At 41.1% G+C, this 27,091-nt stretch overlaps 1 protein-coding gene across 1 annotated transcript in view; it reads right to left on the bottom strand.

Annotated features, from left to right (window-relative positions):
- Nucleotides 1–26,712, bottom strand: part of pard3bb (par-3 family cell polarity regulator beta b) — a 224,842-nt gene extending 198,130 nt beyond the window's left edge. The window contains exons 1-2 of the mRNA XM_086145295.1: nucleotides 26,492–26,712; nucleotides 14,139–14,240 (exon numbers count right to left, since the gene is read on the bottom strand). Of these exons, the coding sequence (XP_086001421.1) occupies nucleotides 14,139–14,240; nucleotides 26,492–26,608 (219 nt within the window). The 5' untranslated portion in view covers nucleotides 26,609–26,712. The remainder of the gene's footprint in view (nucleotides 1–14,138; nucleotides 14,241–26,491) is intronic.
- Nucleotides 26,713–27,091: the final 379 nt, after the last annotated feature.

Below are 27,091 nucleotides of genomic sequence, written 5' to 3'. Positions count from 1 at the left end.
CAAACCGGACAAGCAGTTGATCTTGAGTAGAACCTTAATTGTCTTCATTAAAAGGAATAGTCTTGAAGTTTTGTGTATGTGTGTGTCTGTCTGTGTGTGTGTGTGTGTGTGGTTTTGCACAAGACTGATTTCTATTTCCGTATCATATCAGCCCTGTGGGTGATAGCATGGCTAAGTAGTGTTGTGTAAGCTCTTCAAAAACCTAGCTGCACTACAGTGACACAGACCTAACAAAGGCAACGCCAGACTCCGTACAGCTGTGCCTGGTCTGCCTCATCATATCAGATTTCCTTCAACATTTCTACACTGTAATTTCTACCAGCTCCTCCTCTGGACTGAGCTCTTTCATGGCTTTGACCGAGTTCATGAGTTCAGTCGCTGGATATAAATACAGTATATGTATACACATACACAGTATATTAGCTTAAAACAACCCCTATCCTTTTCAGCAGTGATTGTCGGAAGTGCACGAGGGACATTCAAGTCCCACTTTCTACAAGCATTTCAACATTTTCATTGTGGCTTGACACACACAGAACCACAGAAGTGCCCATCATAAGAGTAGGTATGGCAAGGGTTGCACATTGACCCCTCGCAGAAGTTTAAACTGAGCTTTTATTTTTCTTCTTTCCAGTTGTGTTTGTTGTGTGTGAGTGTATTTCGACTGTGGAGCTAGCATAATCTTCCTGTGTATATTACACTGTACTGAGAGAAAAATCAATAATTTGGGTTTTGCCAACAGCCACAACTGCTTCATGCTATTCATGCAAACAATTCTGGTGTTGGGTCCAACATTATTGTTGCCAACCAAAACACGCATAAAACTTGCACACATTAGGCAATTGGAAGAGCACGTGACCCCACAAATGCTGGTTCACAGATCAGTTCTTTATAAAGCCCTCGCCAACCAGTGGTGAGATTACTCTGTCAATGTATGTAAATCGTTCCGCGTGCTGAAACACAATACTTAACACTGCCTGCGGTTACAAAAGGCTGTCATGGAAAGGGGGGCTTTTCAAGATTTTTGTAGCATCTCTATTACAGAGACTCCAGGATATTGCCATGGATATGACCCACTGTATGATGCGCTGCTTGCTCACAGCAGCAGGGTCACACCGGGATGTGGGGATACGACAATGCCAGTGTCGGGAGTGAGCTGTTCTGTCGTTCCAGCTGTCCTTCTAGCACAGACATCAACTGAGATATGAGACAAGCTCCGCTTTCTTTTTTTTTTTTTTTTTTGCACTGGCCACAGTGTCCCTATCTTCCTCAAATTATTATTGTGTCCAACTGAATTGAGTTACGATGACAATTGTGTTATGTAGCATAAACTCATTGCTTAGCTAATATTAACTGCATCAGAGATCATATCCTGGGAAAAAATAGCCTGTTAATTCTCCAAAACTATTTCTGGCACTTCACCAAGCACTGGGCAAGTGTTGAAAGCATTGTCGACCTGACTGATTTTTTTTAATTGTTCTGGCATTTGCTATGGGCAGAAGTAGCCTGTTGTAATTGTCGCTAAATGTGAAATTGCCAGCAAAACCAGCTATCTAGCCACTGCCCTCTTTTAGAGAGACTCCATTGATTCAAGATTCATTATTCATTTTTGGTCACTTACAAAATGGTAGTACCCAGTGTTGTGAATTGCTTCTGTACCATCCTTAACCGGCTTAGGTTAAAAAAAGGAGAATAAAAAAAGAAGAAAGAAATTGTCCACCAGAACAGAAACGAATGCATAATGGTTGCTATCGGCTTCTTCTTCAAGGCCTCCACCAGACCAAACAACCATCAGAGCTGTTAACCCTAGAGAACCAGAGGCAAAACAGATATGTTTTTAATCTTTTCCTTAAGAAGAAGAAAAGAGACTGAACTATCTTAAGTCTATGTGCGCACACAATAGATTCATTCATATCAACACTGTTTGTCTTGCAGTCAGGGTTGCAGGGGTGACTGGAGCAGATCCCAGCTGACATTGGGCAACTACCTCCTAGACCAGTCACTAGTCAATTACACTCATACAACACGCAACCATTCACACATCTCGGGATATTAAGCATCTCCGAATAACCTGCTGCATGTTTTTGGATTGTCGAAGAATACCGAAAAACCCGGAGGAGACCCACGCAGACGGGGAGAATTTGCAAACTCCACACAGAAAAGACCCCTGTCCGAAGCCAACCAGGGACCTTATTGTTGGAGGTGGAAACACCAACTGCTGCCACCCTAACAAATAAATTGAATTGGTATATTCACTGTATATGTAATGTCATGTCAATGTTTGCTATCCGTGTATTTCTAAGGAATACGTTGCAATACTGTGTTACGTGACGGTTAAAAAACAATTTCAGCAATTAGCCACCGCTTTTCCAATAAATACACTGGAAATGGCATGGAAAGAGGTACGAGCATTATGAATTCTAAATATATGACAATACATTTGAGGAATGAACTGATTGATTTGATATTACAGTGTTGAATAGTACAGCAAAAACAGTAGAAGTGAATTTAAAAGAATTCGCAGACAACATGGGTTGAACAACAAATTGGTATTTCAATTGGATTAACATTATAGACTAATGAATAACGAAGGAATTCCTTTACTGTCACATTCAGCTATACATACAGCGCAACATTAGTGAAATATGACCATTGCATTTAACCCATCATGGATGAACCAAGAGCAGAAGGCAGCGAAGGAGCCGCACCAGGGGAGAAGTTAGGTGTTCAGTGTTCCGATTAACAACAATTCAACTGGCCAGGAGAAGCTGGGAATCGAACCAGGAATGGAAGCAGAAATTCACGGTTGATTTGGTCGATGGTTCACACTGAAAGTCCCTTTTTGTCCAACTATAGAATTTCCTCTTATTTCACATGACTTGTGGATCCTGTAGCCATGTGCTCAAGCCTGGCTATTTTCCTGATGCATTGCCATTTTTTTTTAATAATCAAAAATATCGTTTATACATAATTTTGAAAAATAGTAGAGTACCAATACTACTAAAAATTCCCAAATCAGGTCAGTTGAAGTTGCCAGCAGCAGGGTTTAGGGTTTTTTCATTTGGTGCTATTTCCCTTAGCTTTATTTACTCATTACACACTCAATGCTACAATGTATTGCTAAATCAAACCTGCACACAATGCTACACTCTGTCGCTTAACTTGATGTAGCAATGACGTGAATACCGATCCTCTTGAAATGATCAAACCATTCCCGACTGGCTTCCGATGCCACCCTTCCAAATAATTGAAATCCGGTTTTCCCAATCACTGCCATGGCCACAGGTGTATAAAATCAAGCACCTAGGCATTCAACTGTTTTTACAAAGATTTGTGGAATGCTTGCTCTCAGGAGCTTTGTGGAACTGTGATAGGATGCCACCTGAGCAACAAATCCAGTCGTGAAATGTCCCCGCTTCTTAATATTCTACAGTCAGCTGCATTATAAGTGTTTGGAAACGTCAGCAACTCACAAGTGATAAACTGATGGAGCGGGGTCAGCAGATGGTTGAGACCCATAGTGCAAAGAGGTTGCCAGCTGTCTGCAGACCTCCAAACTTCATGTGGCCTTCAGATTAGCTCAAGAACAGTGTGCAGAGAGCTTCATAGAATTGTTTTCCATGGCCGAGCAGCTGCATCATAGGCACACATCACCAAGTGCAATACAAAGCGACGGATGCAGTGGTGTAAAGCACGCCCCAACCAGACTCTAGAGCAGTGGAGACGCATTCTCTGGAGTGACAAATCGCGCCTTTCCATCTGGCAATCTGATGGACGAATCTGGCTTTGGCGGTTGCCAGGAGAACAGTACTTGTCTGACTCCATTGTGGCAAGAGTGAAGTTGAGTAGAGGGGGGATTATGGCGTGGGTTTGTTTTTCAGGAGCTGTGCTTGGCCCTTCCAGTGAAAGAACCTCGGAATACATTTGGGAAAATTACAGCTGAGACTGAGAGCCAGGCCTTGTCGTCCAACATCAGAGTGTGACCTCACGAATGCGCTTCTGGAGGAATGGTCAAAAATTCCCACAAACACAGTGGACAGCCTTCCCAGAAGAGTTGAAGCTGTTATAGCTGCAAAGGGAGGACAAACGTCATATTGAATCTTCTGGATTAGGAATGGGATGTCGCTTAAGATCATATGCGAGCCAAGACAGGTGAGCGAATATTTATGGCCATATAGTGTCTGCCGTTCATTCTCACAGATGATGCTCTCAGTGACTGGCAACAGTTACTCCCCCTCCTCATGGACAAGTCAGCAACTTGCACACCTTGCTCATGGTTTTACGTGGCTTTTGCCAGGCTACCCTGGGGCGGGTGAACATTTTGTCAACACCGCTTCGTGGATAGTGGCGGCCACGTCAGTGTCAAGCGCTCACCCTGCTCGCACATAACTCAGACATCAGCTCTTGTCATAAAGCGAAAAAAAAAAACACAAAACACCATTGGCTGAGCGTATCGTATCTCTGAAAATTCATAAATTGATGCACTCATAAGTCAAGGTTCTTTGCTTGAATTCAGACTCCAAAAGGTGTCTTTTTCAGTGTTTGACACTTCTGTAACGACACAAGCTTTATGCCTCTGTGCCTGCAGGAACGGTTTTACCCTGACAGACGAGCAAATGATGGACTAATCCATTGTCATCTGGTCATCTATCCAGCGCGCACCTCGCTTCCAGGCTCTTCAGGAGGATAATTAATAAGAACAATTAATCCATGAGGTGGTGGGGTTCCTGATAATTTCAATTAGCATCGCACACACAGAGGCACACACACACTTTCATGTATCCATCTATTTTACGTGGACCCCAGGTGCAGCTGTGTTTCCTTAATTAAGATCTAAAGTCCATGAAGACTCCAGCTTTCATCGTTTATTATACTCATAATCAACCCCTTTGCTTTTTGCCCAATCTGCCTCTCTCTGTTTCAATTTAATCTCTCCGTTAACCCCTTCTCTATCACTTAAAATCAATCATCCGAATCCTGCTGGTTTAGCTACTCCTTGCTGTGACCTCGTGTCTGTCTAACGCCCTGTCGCCATCAAGCCTGCATTTGTCTACTTCACTTTCTCTTCCGCAGTCCTTTAATTATCACCCCCTCCCCCGTCTGTCAGCCATGCCAATAATTAACCCCTTTTTATCCTGCCTCCCCACCTCCCGCTTTACCTCTGCATATGTTCCGCCAAATTGCACCTATCTGTCTCATTCCCCCTTAATGCATTCATTCCTGCCATCTTTCCTCACCCGCAGAGTAAACCCCATTACTCAATTAACCCCCCCTGCTTCCTGGCCAAAGTTCAACATATGTATCAAGATCAGATCGTGTGCATCTTACACTGAGGTGTGCTTCTAAAAATATTGAATTCATTAGGAGGTGGAGTGAAAGGAAAAGAGGCGTGGGGAGGGGGTGCCACAGCAGTGAGGCCAAAGCATTAAATAGGCAAAAGATTCAGGCAACATGGAGAGAAACAAAGCACTGAGTGAACTGACACAGCATGAAAAGGGACCCGAACAAAAGATATGTATTTGTAAAAGGGGCCGAGGATTAGGCAAGTAAACTCAAGTCAGTAATGGAAAGTTCTTTGCGGACGGAACAACACACATTGTTTATACAGACATATCACAAAAGTCTTCCGATTTTATTTTCTGTTCGCATTATTTGTTTGTTTTTCTGTTTTCATTGCGAGAATAGGACTCAAGTCAAGATTTCGGTTGGACATTCAAGATATTTTGTACAGAGAATTCCATGAAGGAAGTTAGAAAACTCACTCCTTGCTGTCAGAGTGCTAAAATCCACTTATTGTTCAGGAGAGTTTATAGTTTGTCCTGGTTTTTAAGAGGACAGAAAATTTGTGATTCTTGTTTTAATTCAAGATTCTGCCACTGAAAAAAAAAAAATGTAATTTAATCTTTTAGCCGGATTGTCCAATCCTACTTTGGCAGTCATTCTTAAACTTAGAACTTTATTCTCCGCCGTTTCATCCTAATTCTCAACATCCGGCTTCATTCTCAGCACGCAAATCCTCTTTTCTTCAGGCCAAGCTCTTAAATTCAGGTCACAGCGAGGAAGGTGAAAAGAGAGCAGAGAGGGGAGAGAAAAAAAAAAAAAAAAAAAAACGTGGGCCAAGCAAGGGCAGCATATAGTAAAGTAGTTTGAGATGATAGATCGTATGGGGAGGATAACTAATGTGAAGAAGGAGGGTCGAGGTGAAGGATGGGCAAAGGGGAGGTAAGAGCTGAAGGTGACGGCGAACATTTAGGATCATCTCACTTCACGTCGCCTCTTTACCCTGTCACTAAGCAACACCAAGATAATGGTGCATGATACGGGGTGGGCTGACCTTTAGGGGGAAAAAAAAAATCCATTAACAAGAAGCACGACTTCCATGTTGTGTCCCTCATCAAGTTACTTATTAAAAGTGTATTTACCATATTATACCACGTGCACTGATGTTATCTTGCATTCATTAGCTGAGGAAAACTGACAATTATTTTGTTATTAGACTGCTCTGATGAATGAACTGCATTGCATGGAACTGTATTCCAGTGTGGGGGGAAACGGTATACTTGCACCGTCTTTGTCGTAAATTAAAAGCATTAAAACAAGGCATAAAAGTGAAACGTTTACACGGCTGTTGCTGTGTTGTGATTTTGCTGTGATAGATTTTCAGCAATCTAGCTAATGGAACATTACAGACATATTCAAAAATGTGTCACCGGAGTGAAACTGAATTCCCAATCCGTCTGTCAGGGAGACGGGCAGGCAGGCAGGCAGACAGGCAGGCATGATTTCATGGGCCTTTAAATCACCGCGGCAGATTTAGCATAATTCATGTCAGTGCAAGATGATTTTGTTACATGGGGACACACATGTACACATGGACATATAATAGAGGGAGCTCTTTTAATGTCTGCTGTACATCAGCGTAGACTGATATATGTGTCACAGCAACGGCAATTTACCAATGAGGCCATAGCCTCATCAAATATAATTCACAATTCCGCTAATAGCAGATGTATCCGCTCATGGAAAGAGGGTTTACAGCCTTGCTAACCTTTTCAAGGACTACAGGATGCACCTCTTCACATAAACATACAGGCACGGGACATATTATACACGCACACACACACATATATTATCTACACACACAAACATATATACACACACACACACACACACACGTATATATATACATATAATATACACATACAAACATATACGGGAACATACACGCAAGGTCCTCTACTTACGACGGAGTAACGCACACACACACGCGCGTGCACACACACATATTTCAGAGGGTGAGAGCAAACGGAAACACAGTACTGATGGTTTAAAAGCTGTTCTCTATGTCACAGTTTTGAGTAAACTTTAGCAATTCATGATTCCTTGGATGAAGATCGGTACTTCCAAATCTGAGGTCGTGGTCCTCAGCCGGAAAAGAGTGGAGTGTCCCCTCTGGGCTGGGCAAAAGGTCCTACCCCGAGTGGAGGAGTTCAAGTATCTTGGGGTCTTGTTCATTAGTGAGGGAAGAATGGAGCTGGAGATTGACAGGCGGATCGGTGCGACATCAGCTGTGATGCCAACTTTGCATCGGTCTGTCATGGTGAAGACGGAGAACAAAACACGAAGCTCTCAACTTTACCAGTCCATCTGCCTTCCTAACCTAACCTTAGGCCAAGAGCTGTCGGTAGAATCTGAAAGAATAAGATCATGGATACAAGCAAAAAAAAAAAAAAGGGTTTTCCTCTGCGGGTTGTGAGGGCTCTCCCTTAGAGATAGGCTGAAGAGTTGGACATCTGACAGGGACTCAGAGAGGGACTCGCTGCTCTTCTGCGTCAGGGGAGCCAGATGAGCTGGCTCGGGCATCTGGTTAGGATGCCTCCCTAGCGGCGCCCTGGTGAGGTGTTGTAGGTATGTTCAATCTTAAGGGGGGCCCAAGAAAAACCCAGGACACACTGGAGGGATTAAGTGTTTCGGCTGGTCTGGGAACGCCTTTGGTTCCCCCCAGGAGGAGCTGGATCAAGTGGTCAGGGAGAAGGAAGTCTGGGCCTCTCTGCTTCAGCTACTGCCTTCGCAACCCGACCCCAGAATAGGGGAAAACAATGAGTATGGATGAATCCATCAGTCATATGAAATTTATGGATTTTATCAACATTTAATAATATTCAACTATACTTTTAGGGTGGCCTGGCAACACAGGGTTCAATACGTGACATTTAAACTGTCATAAATCCACATCTCAAAGAGCACACAGACAGTTTGCGGTCTGTCATCATCACAGATGGAAAGATTGTTTTGTTTTCGTGGTTCACAGTCATCATCTTGTAGTGATTACTTGTGTTTTTCTACATACTTGATGCTACTGATAGCTGAAATAAGCGCGCGAGGTTTTATCAACATCAGCCGCATGGCAGTGAAACCACACCGAAGAGTCAAGAGGCACTAAAACAATTAATGTGGACAGGGCGGAAAGAGCTTGAGTAAAGTTAATTTTCCCCTAATTTGTCGGTAAGTAAAATGCGGCTGGTCTACACAAAGACACGGCAGCCCTAAAACCCTTGTGAGATCCGTGTAATAAAGCTTCCATTTCTGAGCTGCCTGACACACCTCTACCAGAAACACCAAATTTGATAAAAAGGGTTGACGATGAATACATTTGGAAATTTGGACGGTCATCATTTGGCCACAAGTCTGAAGTCCTACGAGTAAAGGCTGCAGCAATGGTTGAAAAAAGGGCATTAGTCTTCAAATTTTAATCCATTCCTTCTGTCATTGGCTATCTTGATTATTACTCATTCTTTATTAGAGCCACAGAAATAATATAGCGTCTCTCCGTTATTTATACTTTGAAAATTAAACACCTAATAACTCCATGGTTCCCATCAGACTGCACCCAAACAATTCCCATCAGAGCATTTTTTTTTTTCTTTTTCACGACGTGCTGTACATGATTGTTGTGCATAAACACTAAAACTACACACAGGGACACTCAGCAAATGAAAGCAGTGCAATATGTGAAAGCAATAAAGAAGCCGTGCTTTCTTTAGTGGAAGGCTAATATTATTCTCATAAGTTAGCGACTTCATAGCGAGGGCTGCGGGCCAAAGGTGAACAGAAAACGGTTTACATGAGCACATCTTATATATGTGAGAAAAATGCAGTAGAGAGTGTTTGTCCTTCCCTTTCATTCACTTAACCTTTTGCTTGCTGACGTCACGCTGTAAAAACAGAACACATCTGTCGCCTGTTACCATCAAAGATGGCGGGTTACGGCCAGTTTTCGCGGCTAAGAAAGTGAATCTTTAAATAAGCGCAGACTGTCTGAGAATCTCGCCAAAGTAGAAACACAATTTGGAGTCAGTCAATGGTTCAGGCTCTGAACACAGCAGGACAAAGACCCTACCAACACAAGCTCGTCAAAACCTGGGGCGCTGATAGTAACCCCTTACATGTGAAAGGTACATTAGAATATTTACTCTAAATCAGGAGTGCACAATACGTCGATCGTGATCTACCGTTTGATCGCAATGGTAGTGTGGGTAGATCGTATGATATTAAGATAAAAATAGACATCCGCCTATCATCCGTCCTCACTATGGAATTTGTCACTTAACTGACGTACAGGGCAGCCAGTTTGAAATCTGAACTTTTCTGACACATGGGCCCATAAAACAGCACTAACTGCTGCAAAACTGAAGCAAGCTAGCAAGTTACCTATTTATCCTCCAATTTATTACTTTTAAACTTAAGACAGGGTATCAAAATGAGTGGGGGAGCTGGACCAAGTAAGAAGCCAAAAAATTCCGCCAGTCTACCATCACTATACCAAAGAAGGGGGCGGCATTTTCAGACTGCTCATAAAAACTATGATTATTATTTGGAAGTAGGCTTGAGGCTGGCTATCAATAGCTACTGTCCGGTCTGTACGTCCCTGGCTGTACGTCCCTCAGAGCAAGTCAGACTAAAAAGAGTTGTAATGTGCATAATGGGTTCATGCAGTTATGCAAGGTACACAAACATATAATGTACATATAAAGAATTCTCAATATATTTATAAATAAATATATGTTTTGCTTTTTTAAGATTCTGACTTGGACATTTTATGAGTAGCTCGCATGCTGAAAAATTGTGTGCACCCCTGCTATAGAACATATATACTGCTCAAAAAAATAAAGGGAACACTTGAACAACACAATGTAACTCCAAGTCAATCACACTTCTGTGAAATCATAGTGTCCACTCAGGAAGCAACACAGATTCATTTTGACTTGTTTTAAGGACATTACATCAAAGTTGGATCAGCCTGGAGTTTATTTTTACACTTTAATTTTGAGTGTGATTCCTAATCAGACCTCCATGGGTTGATACAATTGATTTCCATTGATCATTTTTGTGTGATTTTGTCGTCAGCACATTCAACTGTGTAAAGAGCAAAGTATTTCATAAGAATATTTCATTCATTTAGATCTAGGATGTGTTTTTTAAGTGTTCCCTTTATTTTTTTGAGCAGTGTATATAGGCCTCATACTGTAAGTGATGGTCTCACCATTACGATTCACCTAATGGTTAGACAACTTGCTAGTCTTCCTTTTAGAATATACTGACTGTTTCACCAGGTTTTACTAGCCTGGCAAACCTGCTTCGATAGAGCCATGCAAATTCATCGGCTCCCCTTCCTGTTCTGCTTCCCACTGGTTGAAGATAAGCAACACGATCAAAGTTATCAAAACCAGCCGATGTCGGATGGTCCAGAAAGCTGCACTGGTGGGTTCGGAACCCCATCATTGAACATAGCTGAGGCTGTGTCACCAACGTGGATTAGGTTGTTTAATGTATTCTAAGGAAGAACAAAACATAATTTAGAGCTCAAGCTGACCTGAAGTATGCGGTTGCTGTACGTCTTTTGGCCTTTGCTAGCAACCTGTAGCCCTTAACATTTTTTTTTTTTTTTTTTTTTTCAGATAAGAGCATTTCGTGGCTCTAATTAATTCAGGGTCTTGCCAATAGCAGTGGTTCACTGAAGTGTTTCATTAAAACAGGGGATGGATCAGGCTGACTGGTTTCCCAAAGTGGCAGTGTCAGAACAGCGATCAACACCTGTGTGCAAGTGAGGTTTTTTTTTAGCTCATTAATGTTCTTTGTTTTTTATCAGGCATTGTCACAATGTATTTCAGGAGACCTTGTGGATTGCTACACCATTAGGCACTGACGATAATGAAATTATTTTTTATTTTCAATTTTTTGTTAGATATGGTGCTTTTTTTCCCCCACTTTTTCATTATCAGGGAAGAGGTTTTATGAAAAGGGGATGTTTCTAAGTTGTGGATGTGTCTAATTGGCCCTGGCAGACATCTGTTGTTGAGAGCATGTCTAGTTTGCCAGTCTGTGCGAATTACAATAGGGTTACACAAACTAACAGGCCTATTTCCATGAACCTTGATGTAGGAGTGAAAGAATGGTCACGGAAGAGCCAATCCTGTGTCGTGGATGATCTGGAAATTCATATAACTTCCTCTGGAAATTCTGAGCGCACTGTCGTAGTGGCCTGTGCTCTCTGAGGGCACCTGCCATTGTCGTGTCAGAGCCTGATCCCAAAGAGTGCCCGTGTAGAAGCCATGTTAAGGCGACAACTTCCTCTTTGAGGTTTTAAGGATGAATGCATATTATGTAGTCCGTTTCTCTTTGAATTGCTAATTTTTTCCTCTGTTGACTTTCTCCATGGCTGGACATTTTTTGAACATACCGTTTTTAGATTCATTCCTAAAAACCTGCATGGGGGTGACTAGCTGCTGGCAAAATTAGCATACCTATGCTGTCAACTCTACATCGACCTGTTGCCTGAAAGGCAAGTCAGCCTCACACAGACAGCCGAGCAGTTCGACTCTGAGCCCTGCCTGAGCCTGGCTCTGAGGGTCTGCCTACAGTAAAACACTCATCGGGGATTAGGAGCCATTTATTCATCTCAGCTCAGTAATACTATGAGCCTCACTTCAGAATCCAATGAATATTTCACACTTTCATTTCATCTCTGGTGCTCAGAAGTGTGTGTTACTGTCCGCCATTCTGTTCAGTTTATTTCTGTGTGTGTGTGTGTGTGTGTGCGCGCGCGCACATGTGCATGCGCAAGTATTATTTTGTGATACTTTTCTTAATCTTTGTGTTGAAATGTCTAAAAAATAGTACATATGTGCTTGAACATAGGATTAACTGCCAGAGCGGTTGGTATTTGTATATTCAAAAGAACTGCAAACCTTTCAGAATGGCTGTTTAAAGAGGGAGTTTCAGGGGATAAACGGGAAATAAACACTGAGCAGTTGCCTCAACATACAGAGAGTATGTCTGTCACAAGCCTCGGTAGACCTGCTAAACTTGTTTCCACTTCAAATTATTCAAAAAGCTTGATGAGCATCTAGTGATTTGACATCCATTCAAATTGAACAGCTTATCCTTTCCGCGAGTTTGACCAGTACAATATGAGGTCACATACAAGGCTTTTAATCTTTGGAGAATCAGAGGCTGATCAAGTGCATCATTCATACAACACCGAATGACCACCGAGGGTACTACAGAATGTAACACCTCCACGCACATACGAAAAAGGGAAGAATAGTGCTGCGGTGGTACAATCCAAGTAACAATAGTCTAAATCAGGAACAACGTATGTTGCTCTCTGATTCTCTGCGGAGCCATGGCAACAGTCTCATAATAGTAATCCCATGGGTCGGCCGCTGGTCTCCTGACTGTTATTGCTGCTTTCACTGACTCATACGGTTGGCGTGTCTCTACACACCATCACTTTGAGGCATGAAAGCTTCTAGAAAACCCATCTGGAGGAGAGGAAAATCTTGCTGATCCAATGCCACGGAAAATGTCACCTGGGAATATTGTTTCTTCACTGTACAGATGGTTCTAATTCATCACATCTTCGGACGGATCTGTGCAGACACCGTCGAAGGGGAGACCGGAGCTCCCGAAATATCTAAAGTGAAAGATTGCTACCATTTTAAATACTTAAATGATGAAAATTATTATGGGGGGGATTAACACTTCAGTTGTGGTCAGACAGGGAAAGAGAGAACGCTCGCTCTTCCCAAAGGTACTCGCAGTGCAGAGAAAAAAAAAAAACGCTATCTGAAGCAACTTTCTTCTTAATTAGTTGGTGGGAACCTCTAAGAAATCCTGCAGTATTTATACATCCTTCAAGGCATACAGAACGAGCCAGGGACAGAGAAATATACTGTATGAACATTATATTTGTAGCCTGTGGCTTTTTCAACTATTTCAAGCAATGACCTAAATGAAAAATTCAATCCCCAATAAGACGCAGGCTCATTAGAAAACACTGATACTTTTTTAATGTGCCGATCCGCTAAGTGAGGGCTGGAGGACTGTGTGAGGTCCCGAGCAAAGGGTCAAAAAGCCACCAATCACAGGCCATTTAGCACATTCTAATGATGCTGAAGTCAATTCAGAATAAGAAAAAGATAGTGAGGGTGGAAGGAAAAATGTCATGTTCCTACTGGGGAGATAAGAAAAATTAGGAATACATAAACTGACTCTACAAAGCCTCGGAGAATGAATTGCTAATGACTGCTGCTAAAAGCTACGGGGCAAGTTAAATCCTATTCTGTCTGAATTTTGCTGGCAACGCAAAATTCTCTTCTAGTAAAATGGCATGCAATGCACCGCAGCTTACTTCTTCCACGTGGATAAAGAGCAAGGAACAGGTAGCAGTAAGGATGTTTTACGAGCACACGCGCCAGAGGTATCCGTGGGATTCAGGGGATAAGGACAGTTTACAGACATATAGTGATTCCGTGGCTAAAGAAGAATTTGTTCTCCTCCTCCGCAGTTCGTTTCTCTGGATGTTAGTGTTCTCTGTTTACCGTTGGGTCATTGAGCAAATGGGCCATTAGAAAGACAATAAAAATCCAACCCGCATTTCTTAATTGCCTTTCTTGCATAATCAACAAGTTAATTAACAAGATAGATGGTTTTATCTGTGTGTATTATCAGCGGTTGCTTGACATGATCGATGCTCAGCATTTGTTTCAATTCCCAAAAAAAAGGACGATAAAAGCAAAGGAGGCTCTTCAATTTTACATTAATCGATGCCGGTCTGAATCCAAACAAGTTCTTACCTTGTCCTTGTCCTCTACCAGATCGCTCAGTATGTCATCAGGGTCCAGAATCCCCCCATCACAGTATTCAACATGGTGTGTCCGGACCACGAAGTCTCCTTCCTAAAACACAAACTAAAATTACCTCTATGTGCCAAACATTAGTAGCGGTTTACATTCATATTTGTCAAGAATTGCATTATTTACTGTGTGCAGCAGATGCCCAAAAAAAAAAAGGATTTTAGTCTTTTTTTGAATAACACAATTCCTTGTGCTTTTAACAGAAAAAATTACGTTGAGAAAAAGACGTTTTGAAATACTGTATCACTGTGAAGTTGATCAGTGACCTTTTGTTTTGAATTGAAAGGTCACGACCTGTTTTTCCATTGTCTAGACATTTGTGTTTAATTTTGTCTCAGTCAGTGAATGAATTAGTGAATAGACCTTTACCTCAGACCAAAACCTCTAATGACCATATTCAAAGTACCGTGGCTGTCGCAGACAATTTGAAGAATTTATTCTCAGGCCAGGCCGCAGAGATCACCTTCACTACTCTGAAAATGTGTCCTGCGCAGCCACACTGATCTTGACATTTGACCAACAAACTGAATCAGTCCATACCTCAGAGAACATTTACTGGGGATAAATCTACTACATAATGTTGTCATGTCGATATGATGACGCCCTGAACCCTTTGAAAAGGTCACTATCCACCTGTCTGACACCATGAGGACAACACCCATTCTTCTTTTATGGAACCTGTGTGTGTGTGTGTGTGTGTGTGTGTGTGTGTTTGCACCTTGAACTGACATCTCTCATCGCCCTGTTGAACGGCTATCATCGGATTCCTTACTATAAACAACTGGAGCTGGACAATATATGATTAAATATCAGTAAATGTGAATGCTACTTTTTGGAATCTAAATCAACGCCAGACAGCAGCTCAGTTTTTTTATCTCCCAAACAGCAATTCTGGGGGGGGGGGGGGGGGGTTTGAAGACCATTTAATTAAAACTGAGTCAGCACTTTTTATATTCTTAACAGCAGACTATGAGTCAGTATGTTTTTTTTAAAACACACAACTCCCCCATTCGTATTAGGGATGTAAATCACAGCTTTTATCCCAATGAGACACAAGACTGGACAACAATACAGTAATTGACGACTGCTTCCATATGATTGCAACGGCGACTACAAATCCAGGGCCCCGATAAATATATGGGATGATAAATGACCACTGGGCCTCTGTTACCAGGGCAACTTTAACAGGAATGTGAGAAATGTATTCATGTTTGTGGGTTCTCCTATAAAATGTTTGCGAGTTTAAGAGGAAACCATTAAAGAATAATGTTGTAAATTTGATTTATTGTTTGATACTGTTATTTCAAAATACAAGCCCGCAGATGCATTTGCCTTAATCATAGACAGGATGTATCAATATATTGTTGGTCAAGTATTGTTACAGCTCTGATACATTTTTTTTTTTTCAATTCACTTCACACAAGTATGAGGACTTCATCCAATCATTATCAGCTCCCTCCTGCAGCTCTTTATTTGCACACCTCCCTGTGTTATCTCCCATCTATGGCCTCCTCATTGTTTCTCCTCTCCTCACATCTCACCCGAGGTACAACACACAGATTACAACTGAAGCCTGCCTAAACCCCCTCCTTGCCTTCTCTCTCTCTCTCTTTCTCTCTCTCCACACTGACTTTCTCCACCGTGTTGGGTCTGTGATTAATAACATCGACACTACACTGGACAGCTGACTACATAGAGCTGGTTGTTGAACAGCACAGCCAGACAATAGGCCAACACACACACACACACACACACACACACACACACACACACACACACAAAACAACCACAAATACCCCCCCCAAATAAAAGTACAACTCAAAATATTACAGGGCGGTGGTCCATTAAATCATTCTTTCAGGGTCAGGTGCTTGTCAGTGCTTTTCAAAGACTCCCATCAGGAGAAGGGAGTGCTCAATGTCAGTACAAGCTCTTACAATGAAGACATGCACACACACCCATCCCCCCCACACCCACACACTTTACTGGATACAAACTAATAGATAGCAAAAAGGGGGTCAACAACAGTGATTCAAATCTAAAAGGAGGTTAGTAAGGCAGGTAGGCAGTAATGAAGAAATGTTCACTGGCTGGTTCGATCAGTCAATATCAGCCTTTCATGGATTATGTTTCAATCCTCCAACTGTTATGATTTTCAGACTTTTGTATTTTGGTTGTTCCTGTCTTTTTTTGGGGCCTCTCCTGGTTGTCATTCAGGTTCCCTGGACTCATTTTGTATCGACAGCTACTTTAGCGTCACCCCGCTTTCCTGCTTCTGGCTGCTTTCCCTCTCTGTCCCCATCTTTCCTTCATATTCACCATCATATCTCTTTGTCAGTCCTCTCCACCCCGACTGTGGTCCATGTGCCCTTGTCCGATCAACCCCCTAACTTGCTTTCCCATTGACCTCTCCCTTATTCTTGTTTTAATTGTTTTAAGTATTTTTATTTACATTATCTTATTTGACTTTGCTTGTAGTCTAAAATGCCCAACCAAAAAACTTATATCACTATTTCTGCCATGAATTATGTAATGAGTTCATTTGTTGTACATTTTTCAGCGGGACCCATAGATGTTGTTTCTATTCGGTGGTGGTGAATATTTGATGTCAGCATAAGAATATCAGAAATAAACTCTGTAATACTGATGTCATTTTTTTTTTTTTTTTTTTTTGCCATGCTGTTGGGTCTCCAGAATGCAAGAGCTCTCTAGGGCTAGGTTGTCGAGTAGCTGCTTGTTGAAATCAGCGGGAGTCTGGCACCATTTTAATGCTACATAAATGTTAATGAGGTTAGAACCTATCACAATCAATAAAAAAAAATGGGATAGATTGTACACTGGCCACAACTGATACTTCTATATATTCAGCAAACTAATTATTTATCTGAAGTGCAACAGTTCTCAACCTTTTTATCAATATTGATCATTTTTGCTCTCAATTATCATTATTGGCTCAAAACCCCTGCATCAGTAGGGTCCAACAAAGTGTAGCCAAAACACCACTTTATTACTCTTAATTGTAGAGTTACACATTCATACCTTGCCTGATATGTGGACTTGGAACCTGGTCTTTGTTCACTAAAAAATAAACATTCCTCGGACATGAAACGGCTTGTGAGTTAAATCATTTGAAGTGAGTGCGATATTGTTGATTTAAAGGAAAATGCATTCAGATTTCAGTTTTTACTTTGCCCTTGAAAACACACCTATAATTTCCAATATGTTGCAAAACAAGAGAATTCAATGGCTATTTTCCACACGCTCCAGATGACATAAAATCTTGACTCATGGGCCATTTGAACCGAAGTGTGTAGGAATTGGCTCAACCGGCACCAGGACTAGACGTGAAAGACTTAAGAATGCATCTTTGCAGGGCTTATCTTCCTTTAACATCATCAATCAGGATTTGGGGCATCGTAAATCTAGGAAAAGACGTGAATGTTTGTATTAAGTGTCATGTTTTCCGAAGCACTTGGGCTTTTAAAATTGGTTCCGTTGAGATTCAGATTCTGTCGATAAATCCTTCAATGCAAAGTCCTCATTCTGTCATCCGGAAAAAAAAACTTGTTCAAGCAGAAGAGAGACATAAAACTGTGTGTAACACATCTGCTGTAATGAAAGTCAACAAAAGGATCAAAAATAAAAACTGTATATATACTATATAAAAATGGAGAACAATACTGGACTAGAGACACTGTGGTACAACAGGCACTCCTACATATCTGATTATATTTCATATTTTTTAAGACGTTAAAGACGCACACAGTGAGTATCCTAGGAGAGTCATTACTCCTCCTTGCACAACTCACTACTCTTTGCATTCTAGAATAGCACAAAAGTAACAAGGGAAACATCTAAGTGGACGACTGTCGTTGGCATATTTGTTACTTCTATACAAGTCCTGCAGAGTCGACAATAACAACATGCATCATTCAACCCAACTTGAAGTATTGGATTTTAGCGGAAGGGACTTCAGGGCTATTCAAAGAATAGTTATAAAACTAATATTATTTTGTGCTACAGACATACCCTTCCTGTCCAATGCCAGTCATTGTCTTTCTTACACAAAAAAAAAAGAAAAAAATTCAAATACTTTGAGTTTTGGTAAGTCTTCTTTATCCATTTTTAATCACAAAAGAAAAAAAATAATTTCAACAAAAAAGAGAAAATGTATCACATTTAAGAATTGACAAACAAACCTTTAATAAAATGGCCCATGAAAAAAATAACAAAAGATGTGTTTGTTGAAATATCACTTGGTCCTTCAGGTAGAAGTGATGGTTTAAATCCCCTGGAGAGTCAACACAACAACTCACCCTGAAGCCACCAGAGAATCCAGACACCCCTCTATACCCTGGTATCTGACCAACACTGAGAAAGAATCAACTTTAAGTTTTAAATCTGTTTGTTATTTTAGAGGAATCACAAGATCCGCCAGTTTTGCTTGTTTCGTAACTCGCTGTTGTCTGACGTTCAAAGATAAGAGTGGTGAGTACAGTCATCTTATCAGAAATTAGCGAGCACCTGGATTTTGCTGCACTATTTTTGCGAACGTCAAAACCGCTCAACATCCAGGACTCCAGAGATTGAAATTCCAGATACAAGCTCTAAATACTAGACTCTGATTTGAAAATCGCAGGGATTAAAAACTAAAAAGTGATGATAATAATCCGTGATGATATCGCAGCTCTTTGAGGGTCGTTGCGGGTATTTAACTCTGGAGGACACAGTTGAGAAAGTATCATTAGACTTGACAAAAGATTGCAGATTGTTGTGTCAGGTGTGTGTACCCCGCCCCCTGGGCGCACGCACACACACACACACACACACACACACACACACACACACACACACACACACACACACACACACCACCCCCACATCCCCTTCTCTATCTCTTAACAGTAATCCCTTCTATACTGAGTTGACGCAAAGCTTTGGTATGTTGTTGTTACACCCGAGAAGAAGAAAAAAAAAAAAAAATCAGGAGCAGGCCTCCCTTTGAAATAACTTGTCCAAGGCAGACAGGGGTTTGCTTGACGAGAAACTTATTGAACGTTCAAAAGTCAGTGATAGAGAGAGAGGGAGAGAGAGAGACAGCGACAGCATGACAGCGAGGGGCTGTGCAAATCAATGTGCCTTGTCCGCATAAAAATATCTAATATGTCCACAACTCCTAACATCAGTGAATGTCTCTCAGTGGGAGCCGGCTAGGGAAAGTGAAAGGGGCCACCGAATACAACCGGATGCCGCGGTTTCATAATGAACCGGGAACTATTTATACATCAAAGATCTCTAACATTGTGTTTTGTGCCAATGCTTCTCAGTAGCGAGCAGGAGACACAGACATACACGACATAATTGCAACGGAAACAGAAATAGGTGGTGGAGGGGTAGAGCAAAAGGGAAATTGTCCACTACTAAATGCTTCCCCGGATGGCATCAAGCTCTCAAATGGATAAAAAAAAAAGAAATAAAATGCCCGGCTGGGGGTTGCCAAATATACTTTGGCAGATATTCTTATATCTGGGCACCTTGCCCAGGTGTATTATATGTGTGGGAAAACCCCTATGTATCACATCTACTGTACACTGCCTTGAGAAATTCTAGCAGTACAAAAAAATAAATAAAAATAATACATTTGCATTTGAAGTGCCTCTTGACGCATTTTGTGACCCAGCTGGAACGAAGCTGGCCTTCTGTGAGAAGCACAGCAAGAAAAAACTGCTGGCGAAAGTGTCATGGCGACCGTTATCACAAGTTAACATTGCAGCATTCCACGTCCCAGCCAAACTCCGTCTGGCTGGGACTTACTGAGATCTTTTTTTTTTTTTTCTTTTGTTGTATGAAAATGTATGAAAAGCGATTCATAAGATCTGTTTGCACAGCAATAGTTCTGATTTGGTCAAGTCCTTGGCCTGACACTAGGAACAGAACAAATACGAGTGAAATAGAAGTCAGCACATTCCTGACATGTTTCTTCCCTCCCATGATTCTCCGAAATGACTGACCGGGCGCCAACGTCGGAGCGGCGATGTTTTGGACTGTTATCAGCTTGTGCAGCCATGTATCATCCTCTCCCCTGGTACATGTGGCAACGCCCACGTGGGCAGAGCCCAATCATACATGTCGGCACATTCGCGAGAAGTATTGCTATAATCGCGTCGGTCACTACTGGCATCGCACAGTAAAAATTCAATATGTGTGAAGATGTTAGAGAGTGATTTCAGAGCAAATCTGCAAACAGATTGTTTTAATTATTCAAATCTTAATTAAGTGTAAAAGGAAGACAATATATATGCAGACGTGTGCAGAGGCAGTTTCTGTAGCAATATAGTTTTCAAAGTTAATTGGGCTCATCTACATTTCGCCAACTGTTAGGCATTGACTTTAAGAGACTCACACAGAGGAGCTTGACTCATCTGAACAAAAAGTAATTAATATGAGGATAAGTTAGGGGACACAAAGCCTTTTCTGATGATTGAGAGCTGTTCAATTTTATTTCAAACACAAATCGGTGACTTCTTAGCGGTCAAAAAATGTGTCAAAATCAAGGCATTGAAGAGCTTATAAGGGTTGTCAGTAACCCGTGGCTGAAAATGGTTTTGCATTTGAAGAGGTGAGAAAACAGTTTGATACAGAAAACAACATGCTTCTTTGAAGTGACTGAAGCTGAGATTACATTGGACCACATATCAGTCGGTTCTATTTGGATAAAAGTAATTAAATGGACAGTCAACAAGCTGATAACATCCTGACAACTCCCAAAGATAAAAAAAACGCTTTCCTTCCTCCCTCCTTCCCTCCCTCTCTCCTCTTGATGCAGCTATCTAAGCTATCTCCTCTTTCCTTTCTTTTTCTACCAGACGGTTTAGTCATTTCCTCCTCACTGCCTCCTTCTCGACTTACTTTTAATATTTCTTGATTCTCGTTCAGCTGCAACTCAGTGTCTGCTTAGTTTTATGATTTGTACTCCAGTTTTCCGTAGTGAGTTGTTGGGAGGACATTGGCCAAAGTTTTCCTACCGAGAGCCCTTTTGCACGGTTCTGTCACGAAATCGAGACGGTTCGCAGCCACAAAATGTAAATTGTGAAAAGAAAACAGCAGGGATCGTGTGCAAGACATGCATCCAGATTACAGAGATTTAAAGCTTTTTCTTTCTTTTCTTTATGTTCATTTGATTTTTGGTTGTTTTGATTGATTTTGTTGATTTATTCTTTGACTTCCAGAAATGTACAATTTTGTCTGAGAAGCTTCAAACAGTGTATATATTTTATTTTCAAGTTCAAGTCTGTTGACACATCTCACTTGATTCATTCCTTTTTCAAATATGTCTTAAAAGTCAAATGATATTTCAAAAGGGGGCTCCATTTGGCACATATCTGTATTTAAATGTGATTATTTTGATTGATGGAACAGTTGAACTGAAATGTGAGAGAATCATTTTCTCATCAGTCTCATTTTCACGGGCAGACAATATAAAATGATTACGGAGTGATTTGAGAGAGCAACTTAATCAAAGAGATGCGTTTCCTTGCACCGCAGACAAGAATAAGACATGCAACTAGGACATGTCTGTGATTTAACAGTATTTTCACTTAAAATGGTATTCTGTCACTTTTACCAAATATAGTATATTCTTGTTTTTTGAATCTTGCAGTTGACAATGTTTCTGTTAAAATGTCAATCAGCTGTGCATCCCTGATGTCCAACGAAATCCTTTAAATGTTCAAGAGGTCCATTTATAGCTGCGATGTCAATCAATGAGCTGACGTTCAAAAAGACGGTGGTCAAATGAAAGCGGTTTCGGGTACGTGAGGAATTGGGCTGTTATGTGTCACTGAAAGAGAGTGCAAAGAGAGAGTGAAAGAGAGTGGAATATTGTCACTTTCTAGCATCCTGAGAAACATGGCTTTATAAAATACCTGAATAGCTGGATTTTGAGACTTAATAGTTAAGGCTGCTTAAGGCTTTTTTCAATCGTTGGGTGCTCTCAGACCCTGCTGCGTGGACGCAGGAAGAAACATATTCAAGGCAGTAAAAGAAAAAAAAAGTCCTTTCAGTTGTGGAGCAGATAGAGTGGCTGGGGAGAGAGGGGGATAGAGAGACGCAGATAGAGAGCATTAGCTAGCTGTCTCTCTGTCACAGTCTAAAAACATGATTTAGTAAGCACTGGGAGAGATTAGAGACTGGACCGTACTTACACACAACCACACACACACACACGTGCGCAAACGCATACACAGGCAAGCACAAAACTAGCTTTCTAATCCCAGAACACATTAACAACCATAATTACACAGCTACAACAGATTAGTGTTGCGGGAAAATGACTATGACTATGTGATGGTGGGAGAGTGAGGAGAGAGGGGCAGACAGAGATAAACAGATGCAAAAACAGAGACGCCCGTCTGACGTGGACGAGTGACAGGTGGAAGAGGACCGACAACAAAAGGAAACAAAATAGCAACACCCGAACAAACAAAATATTCCCTTCAAGAGAAAGAGGACACAAGTACAGAAATAGAAAAAATGAACAGAGGACAGGGATAGAAATTCTAAAATGAGGATGTTTGAGGACTGTAAATGTTTAAATGCTGACAAATGTGTAGGAGGGTGGGCAGAGAGAGAGAGCTAGCAAACAGTGGCAAGGGAAGATAAAGAAGACGAGAGGTGTGAAACAAGGCCGCGTTGCATCTGCTTAACAAGGCATTTAATTCACACCAACAGGAGCAGGAGAGTTTTAACAGTCGGAGACCTAATCGATCGAGCGGGGAGGCGCGATGTTACAGAGAGCTACGGGGGAAACCCACCTGGAGGACTCATTGTGTCTCGCTGAATATCGTGAACAGAACATTAAGTACAAAATGAAATCACTCACTGCAACATGGCTCAACATGATACAACTATTGTTTGCTAAAGTCACACAGGACTAGATGATTATATAAATATCTATGTCACTGAGAGACAACACTAAAATCCCTTGCAGGATGATTAGGAAGTGGTGCTAAACAAAGTATCATAAAGTGTGTATTCAATATTCGCCTGCAATATTTGTTTTCTGGATCATTTTTTCCAGTTTCAAAAATAGCGATACGAAATCGATCCAAACATGAATCATTGTCTACTTAGAATGCAATTTGTTTGTTTTTAATGCAGTCATTTGGAGATATCTCTGAGGGATTGCTTTCCTCAGTAAATCAAACTTATTTTCAGAATATACAAAAGAACGGATAAAAACGAGATGGATTCTGCAAAGGATGGGCAAAAACCATCTGTCATCAATTAATCTAATGTCAAAGAAATAAATGTATTAATTCACCAATCATAAAATAACCTGAAAATGTGAAAGTACCCAGAAAATCTGATTGAAATTGCCTTAAAATGTGACGTTAAAAATCACAAAGAAAGTACCAAAATCATAATAATAATATTAATAACTAGATTTATTAGTAGTGGACTTGATCAGATCCATTTTCTGTTTGAGAGAACTGGTTTATTTAATTTTCTATTACACGACTTTCCATATACTGTGAATATCCTCCATGTGTCGATGTTGATACAACATTTTATAATGAGTTCTGAAATGAAAGTAGGTTTACCGCCTGACCATGATGGATACTGTACAACTTATCCGTTTTTTGCCATTTACTGGACTCGCACATGTCTGTATGATACTGCCAACCTCAAAATGCATATATCTTATGTCAGCTAATGGTCACGATTTAAGGATTTAAAACGAATTTAGTGAACCATACATTGTACATCACTTCTACGTGGAACAGGTTTGCCTCAAAAAGGAGAACAAAAAGGTAAAAGGAGGAAGTGTTTGAGAAGGATGGACAGTGGAAATGAAAGCAAAGCGTGGGTCCCGGCTTTGTGGACGGTTAAGAGGGTATGTACTGGTGAGAGCACAGGGATGATAAATAGGACGAAGGGGGCAAAACACTCGAGAGGGCTGAGGAGGGAGGGGTGATATATGGATAGATGAAAGGAGATTAAGAGGCTAAAAAGGTAGAGGGTGAAAAAATGAAGTGGGAGGAAAAAAGGAAAAATAAGTGCATCTCCAAAAGCTGTCTTCGCTTCGGTTTCCTCACATGGATGCAAACACACACAAAAACCTACCAAGCTCTCTCAATCAATCACTGTGTGCTCCCTGAATAATGGAGCCAATATAAGACAGGTCACTGAGAAGATTCAGTCATCTGATGGGGGTCACATGGTTCCTGCCCCCAGAGCAGCACGGGGGAATCAAAAGCGGCCATAAAGAAATCACAAGAGGGAGTCATTTGCATTTTTACACTCACAACCAAAGTGGAAACGAGCCCTGCCTGCGCCATCACAATTCATCTCAGATACGCTTTTAATTTTTTATACAGTAATTATGGAGAACTGGACCTCCATGGCTTTGCCTAATTTCCCAAGACTTTGGGCTGTGAAAAAAATTGCACGGTTTCTTTTATGATATAAAAATGACAGAGCTATCAATAATTCCTTTATTGCTTCAGGGAAAACCTCAGATACTCTGAAAGTGCTGTTTCATAAAAAGTTATCTCACCCCTCTCCCATATCTTTCAGGAGTTTATGGAAATCTTTGCACATTACTACAATTCTGACAATGAAAGTTGTGGCCAGTAATTGCACATTAGTAGTCACCAACACATTAGTCGATATGGCGAGGCTTCTATTTTGAGCCTGATAATAGTGGTAAACATCGAAAAATCACATTACTGGGATTGTCACTGCAGATGAGGTGCACTGCTATTCTATGAACGGTTCTTCCATGCAGGTGGCGTTATTAACACCACAAAGCACAAACACACACAGTCACGAGACACCTTATCTTACATTGATAATTTTGCTAATTTTTGCTAATTTACTGCAGGCAGACATGAGAATCCAAAGTGAATTATTGGCAATAATGATACCAATAACCAATTAAATCCTGGTGCCTCGTCAGAGTTGATCAGACGCCATGAATACAGGAGCCAAAAAGTTATCCAAAGGGGAAAAAAAGGAGTAATAAAAGCTATGTTTTTCATATTTTGTAACAGGAGATGATATTGTTTATCAGGCAACCTAATTGCGAGCTACTTTAAAACCCAACTCGCATACCCAAAGAATTAGGTCTGCCTATTCCTCTCAATTTTCTTCCTGGCAACTGCAACATCATGACATCACTGCACCAGCACACCTGCATCACTGGAGCCACTGCCTCCCGCAGGCCAAGAGAGATGACCTTCTGATTGATTCATCCAAGTTTTGCCCAAAACCATACCAAACACACCAAGGAATAAATGACGAGACAAAGACAGAGCCCTTGGAACCAGGCACAGTGACCCCTGGCAGTGCCTTCACTGTGTGTTCACACAGACAACCAAAATAATGTTGTCCAAAATAAGTAAAAGGAAGAGAGATGTTAAAACAGAAGTTGCCTGGTTCTTTTTTTACAGAAATAACAGAGAGGTAAAAGGAAGTATGATGTTGTCCTTCAAACAAGTGGGAATTAAATTACAGGAGGTTCACATCATGCAAAAATGGTTTGTATGCAACAAAGGCTAACTGTTAGCCACAGTGTAACACACACACACACACACACACACACACACACACACACACACACACACACACATACATATACAATCATACATACATTGCTTGGAGTACAACTATTATATCCTAAAATTATTAATACCCCAGGGCTATGACTAATTTCAGGCTTGACTGCATATCTATGTATGTATGCATGCATGAATGTGTGTGTGAGTCTGTGTGTATACATACTAGATGTTAGAGGCTTAAGAGCTGATTTTTTTATTTTCACTTGTTTAAAATGTTTTTTTTTCTAAGGGCACAGTTGTGTCAGTTCCCACAAGGCTTGCGGTAAAGTTGTTTGGGTACTGCACTTGTTATACATTTACTGGTTGGGAAGACAATGGTTCGTTGTAGTTCCTTTTTTCAGTCACTTAAAAATTTGTGTGAAACAAACATTTGGGTTATTGCCCATTTCAAATGGAGGCAAATTATTTGGGGCAACAAGTTAACTTAATTTGTCATCATTTGTATTGTACAAAGTACAAATAAACAGATGGCCAACACCCAAGTGAGAGTACAGGTGCACCCTTGCCCTCCAGTCCTATATTCTCTAAATTGTGAGCGAGTAAAGGCAAAAGGATTTTCCTTGAATTCATCAGACAGCAAATCAAAAGTACAAAACCAACAATGATCACACTGTGAATAAAAACCCTCCTGAATAATGCATGTTTTGCGGTTTTGTTTTGCGTTCACAGTACCTGCTCCAGGAGTTTCCTGTATCGCTGTGTGGCTTGTTGGATCAGGTCCCTCACAGTCCAGCCCTCTTTACAAGGCACAACCACACCGGTCTGCCCAAAAGTCACTGTCACCTTCATCACAGATCTCTCCACTTCATCCAAGGCCCAGAACCTCTTGTTTTGGGTGATGAACAGCAACACTTTATGAGGCAAGATCACTCTGGGAGGTGGGAATGGGCCTAAGAAAGTCTGTAATAAGGAGGGAAACAAATGAGGAATGAAGAGGACTGGGTTTGAAAAAATGTGGCTATTGTTTTGGGGAAAGTCCAAAATAAATTCAACCTGGCTGTGAAAGATCAAACTGCTTGTATGTGGGATTGATAAGTCAATATTGTGAAAATTATGAAGTGGTGTGTGTGTTTGTGTGTGTGTGTGTGTGCGTGTGTGTGTGTGTGGTCTATTTCAGCAAACAAACACTGACTTTTACAGCCAGTTATGAGGATGATAAATGTCTATTACCTGCTCATCCTTTCACACCTTCTGGCCGGTAGCATCCATTCTGTTCAGCTGGTCCGTATAAAAACAGGTTGAAGAAATATTATAACGGAGTCCATGGCTCTT

Source organism: Fistularia commersonii, chromosome 4 (assembly GCF_037954325.1).
Source record: "Fistularia commersonii isolate RoL2024-O1a breed Wild chromosome 4, RoL_Fcom_v1.0, whole genome shotgun sequence".
Lineage (NCBI taxonomy): Eukaryota > Metazoa > Chordata > Actinopteri > Syngnathiformes > Fistulariidae > Fistularia > Fistularia commersonii.
Note: the sequence above shows the minus strand (reverse complement) of the source record. Positions and strands in the feature narration are given on the sequence as shown.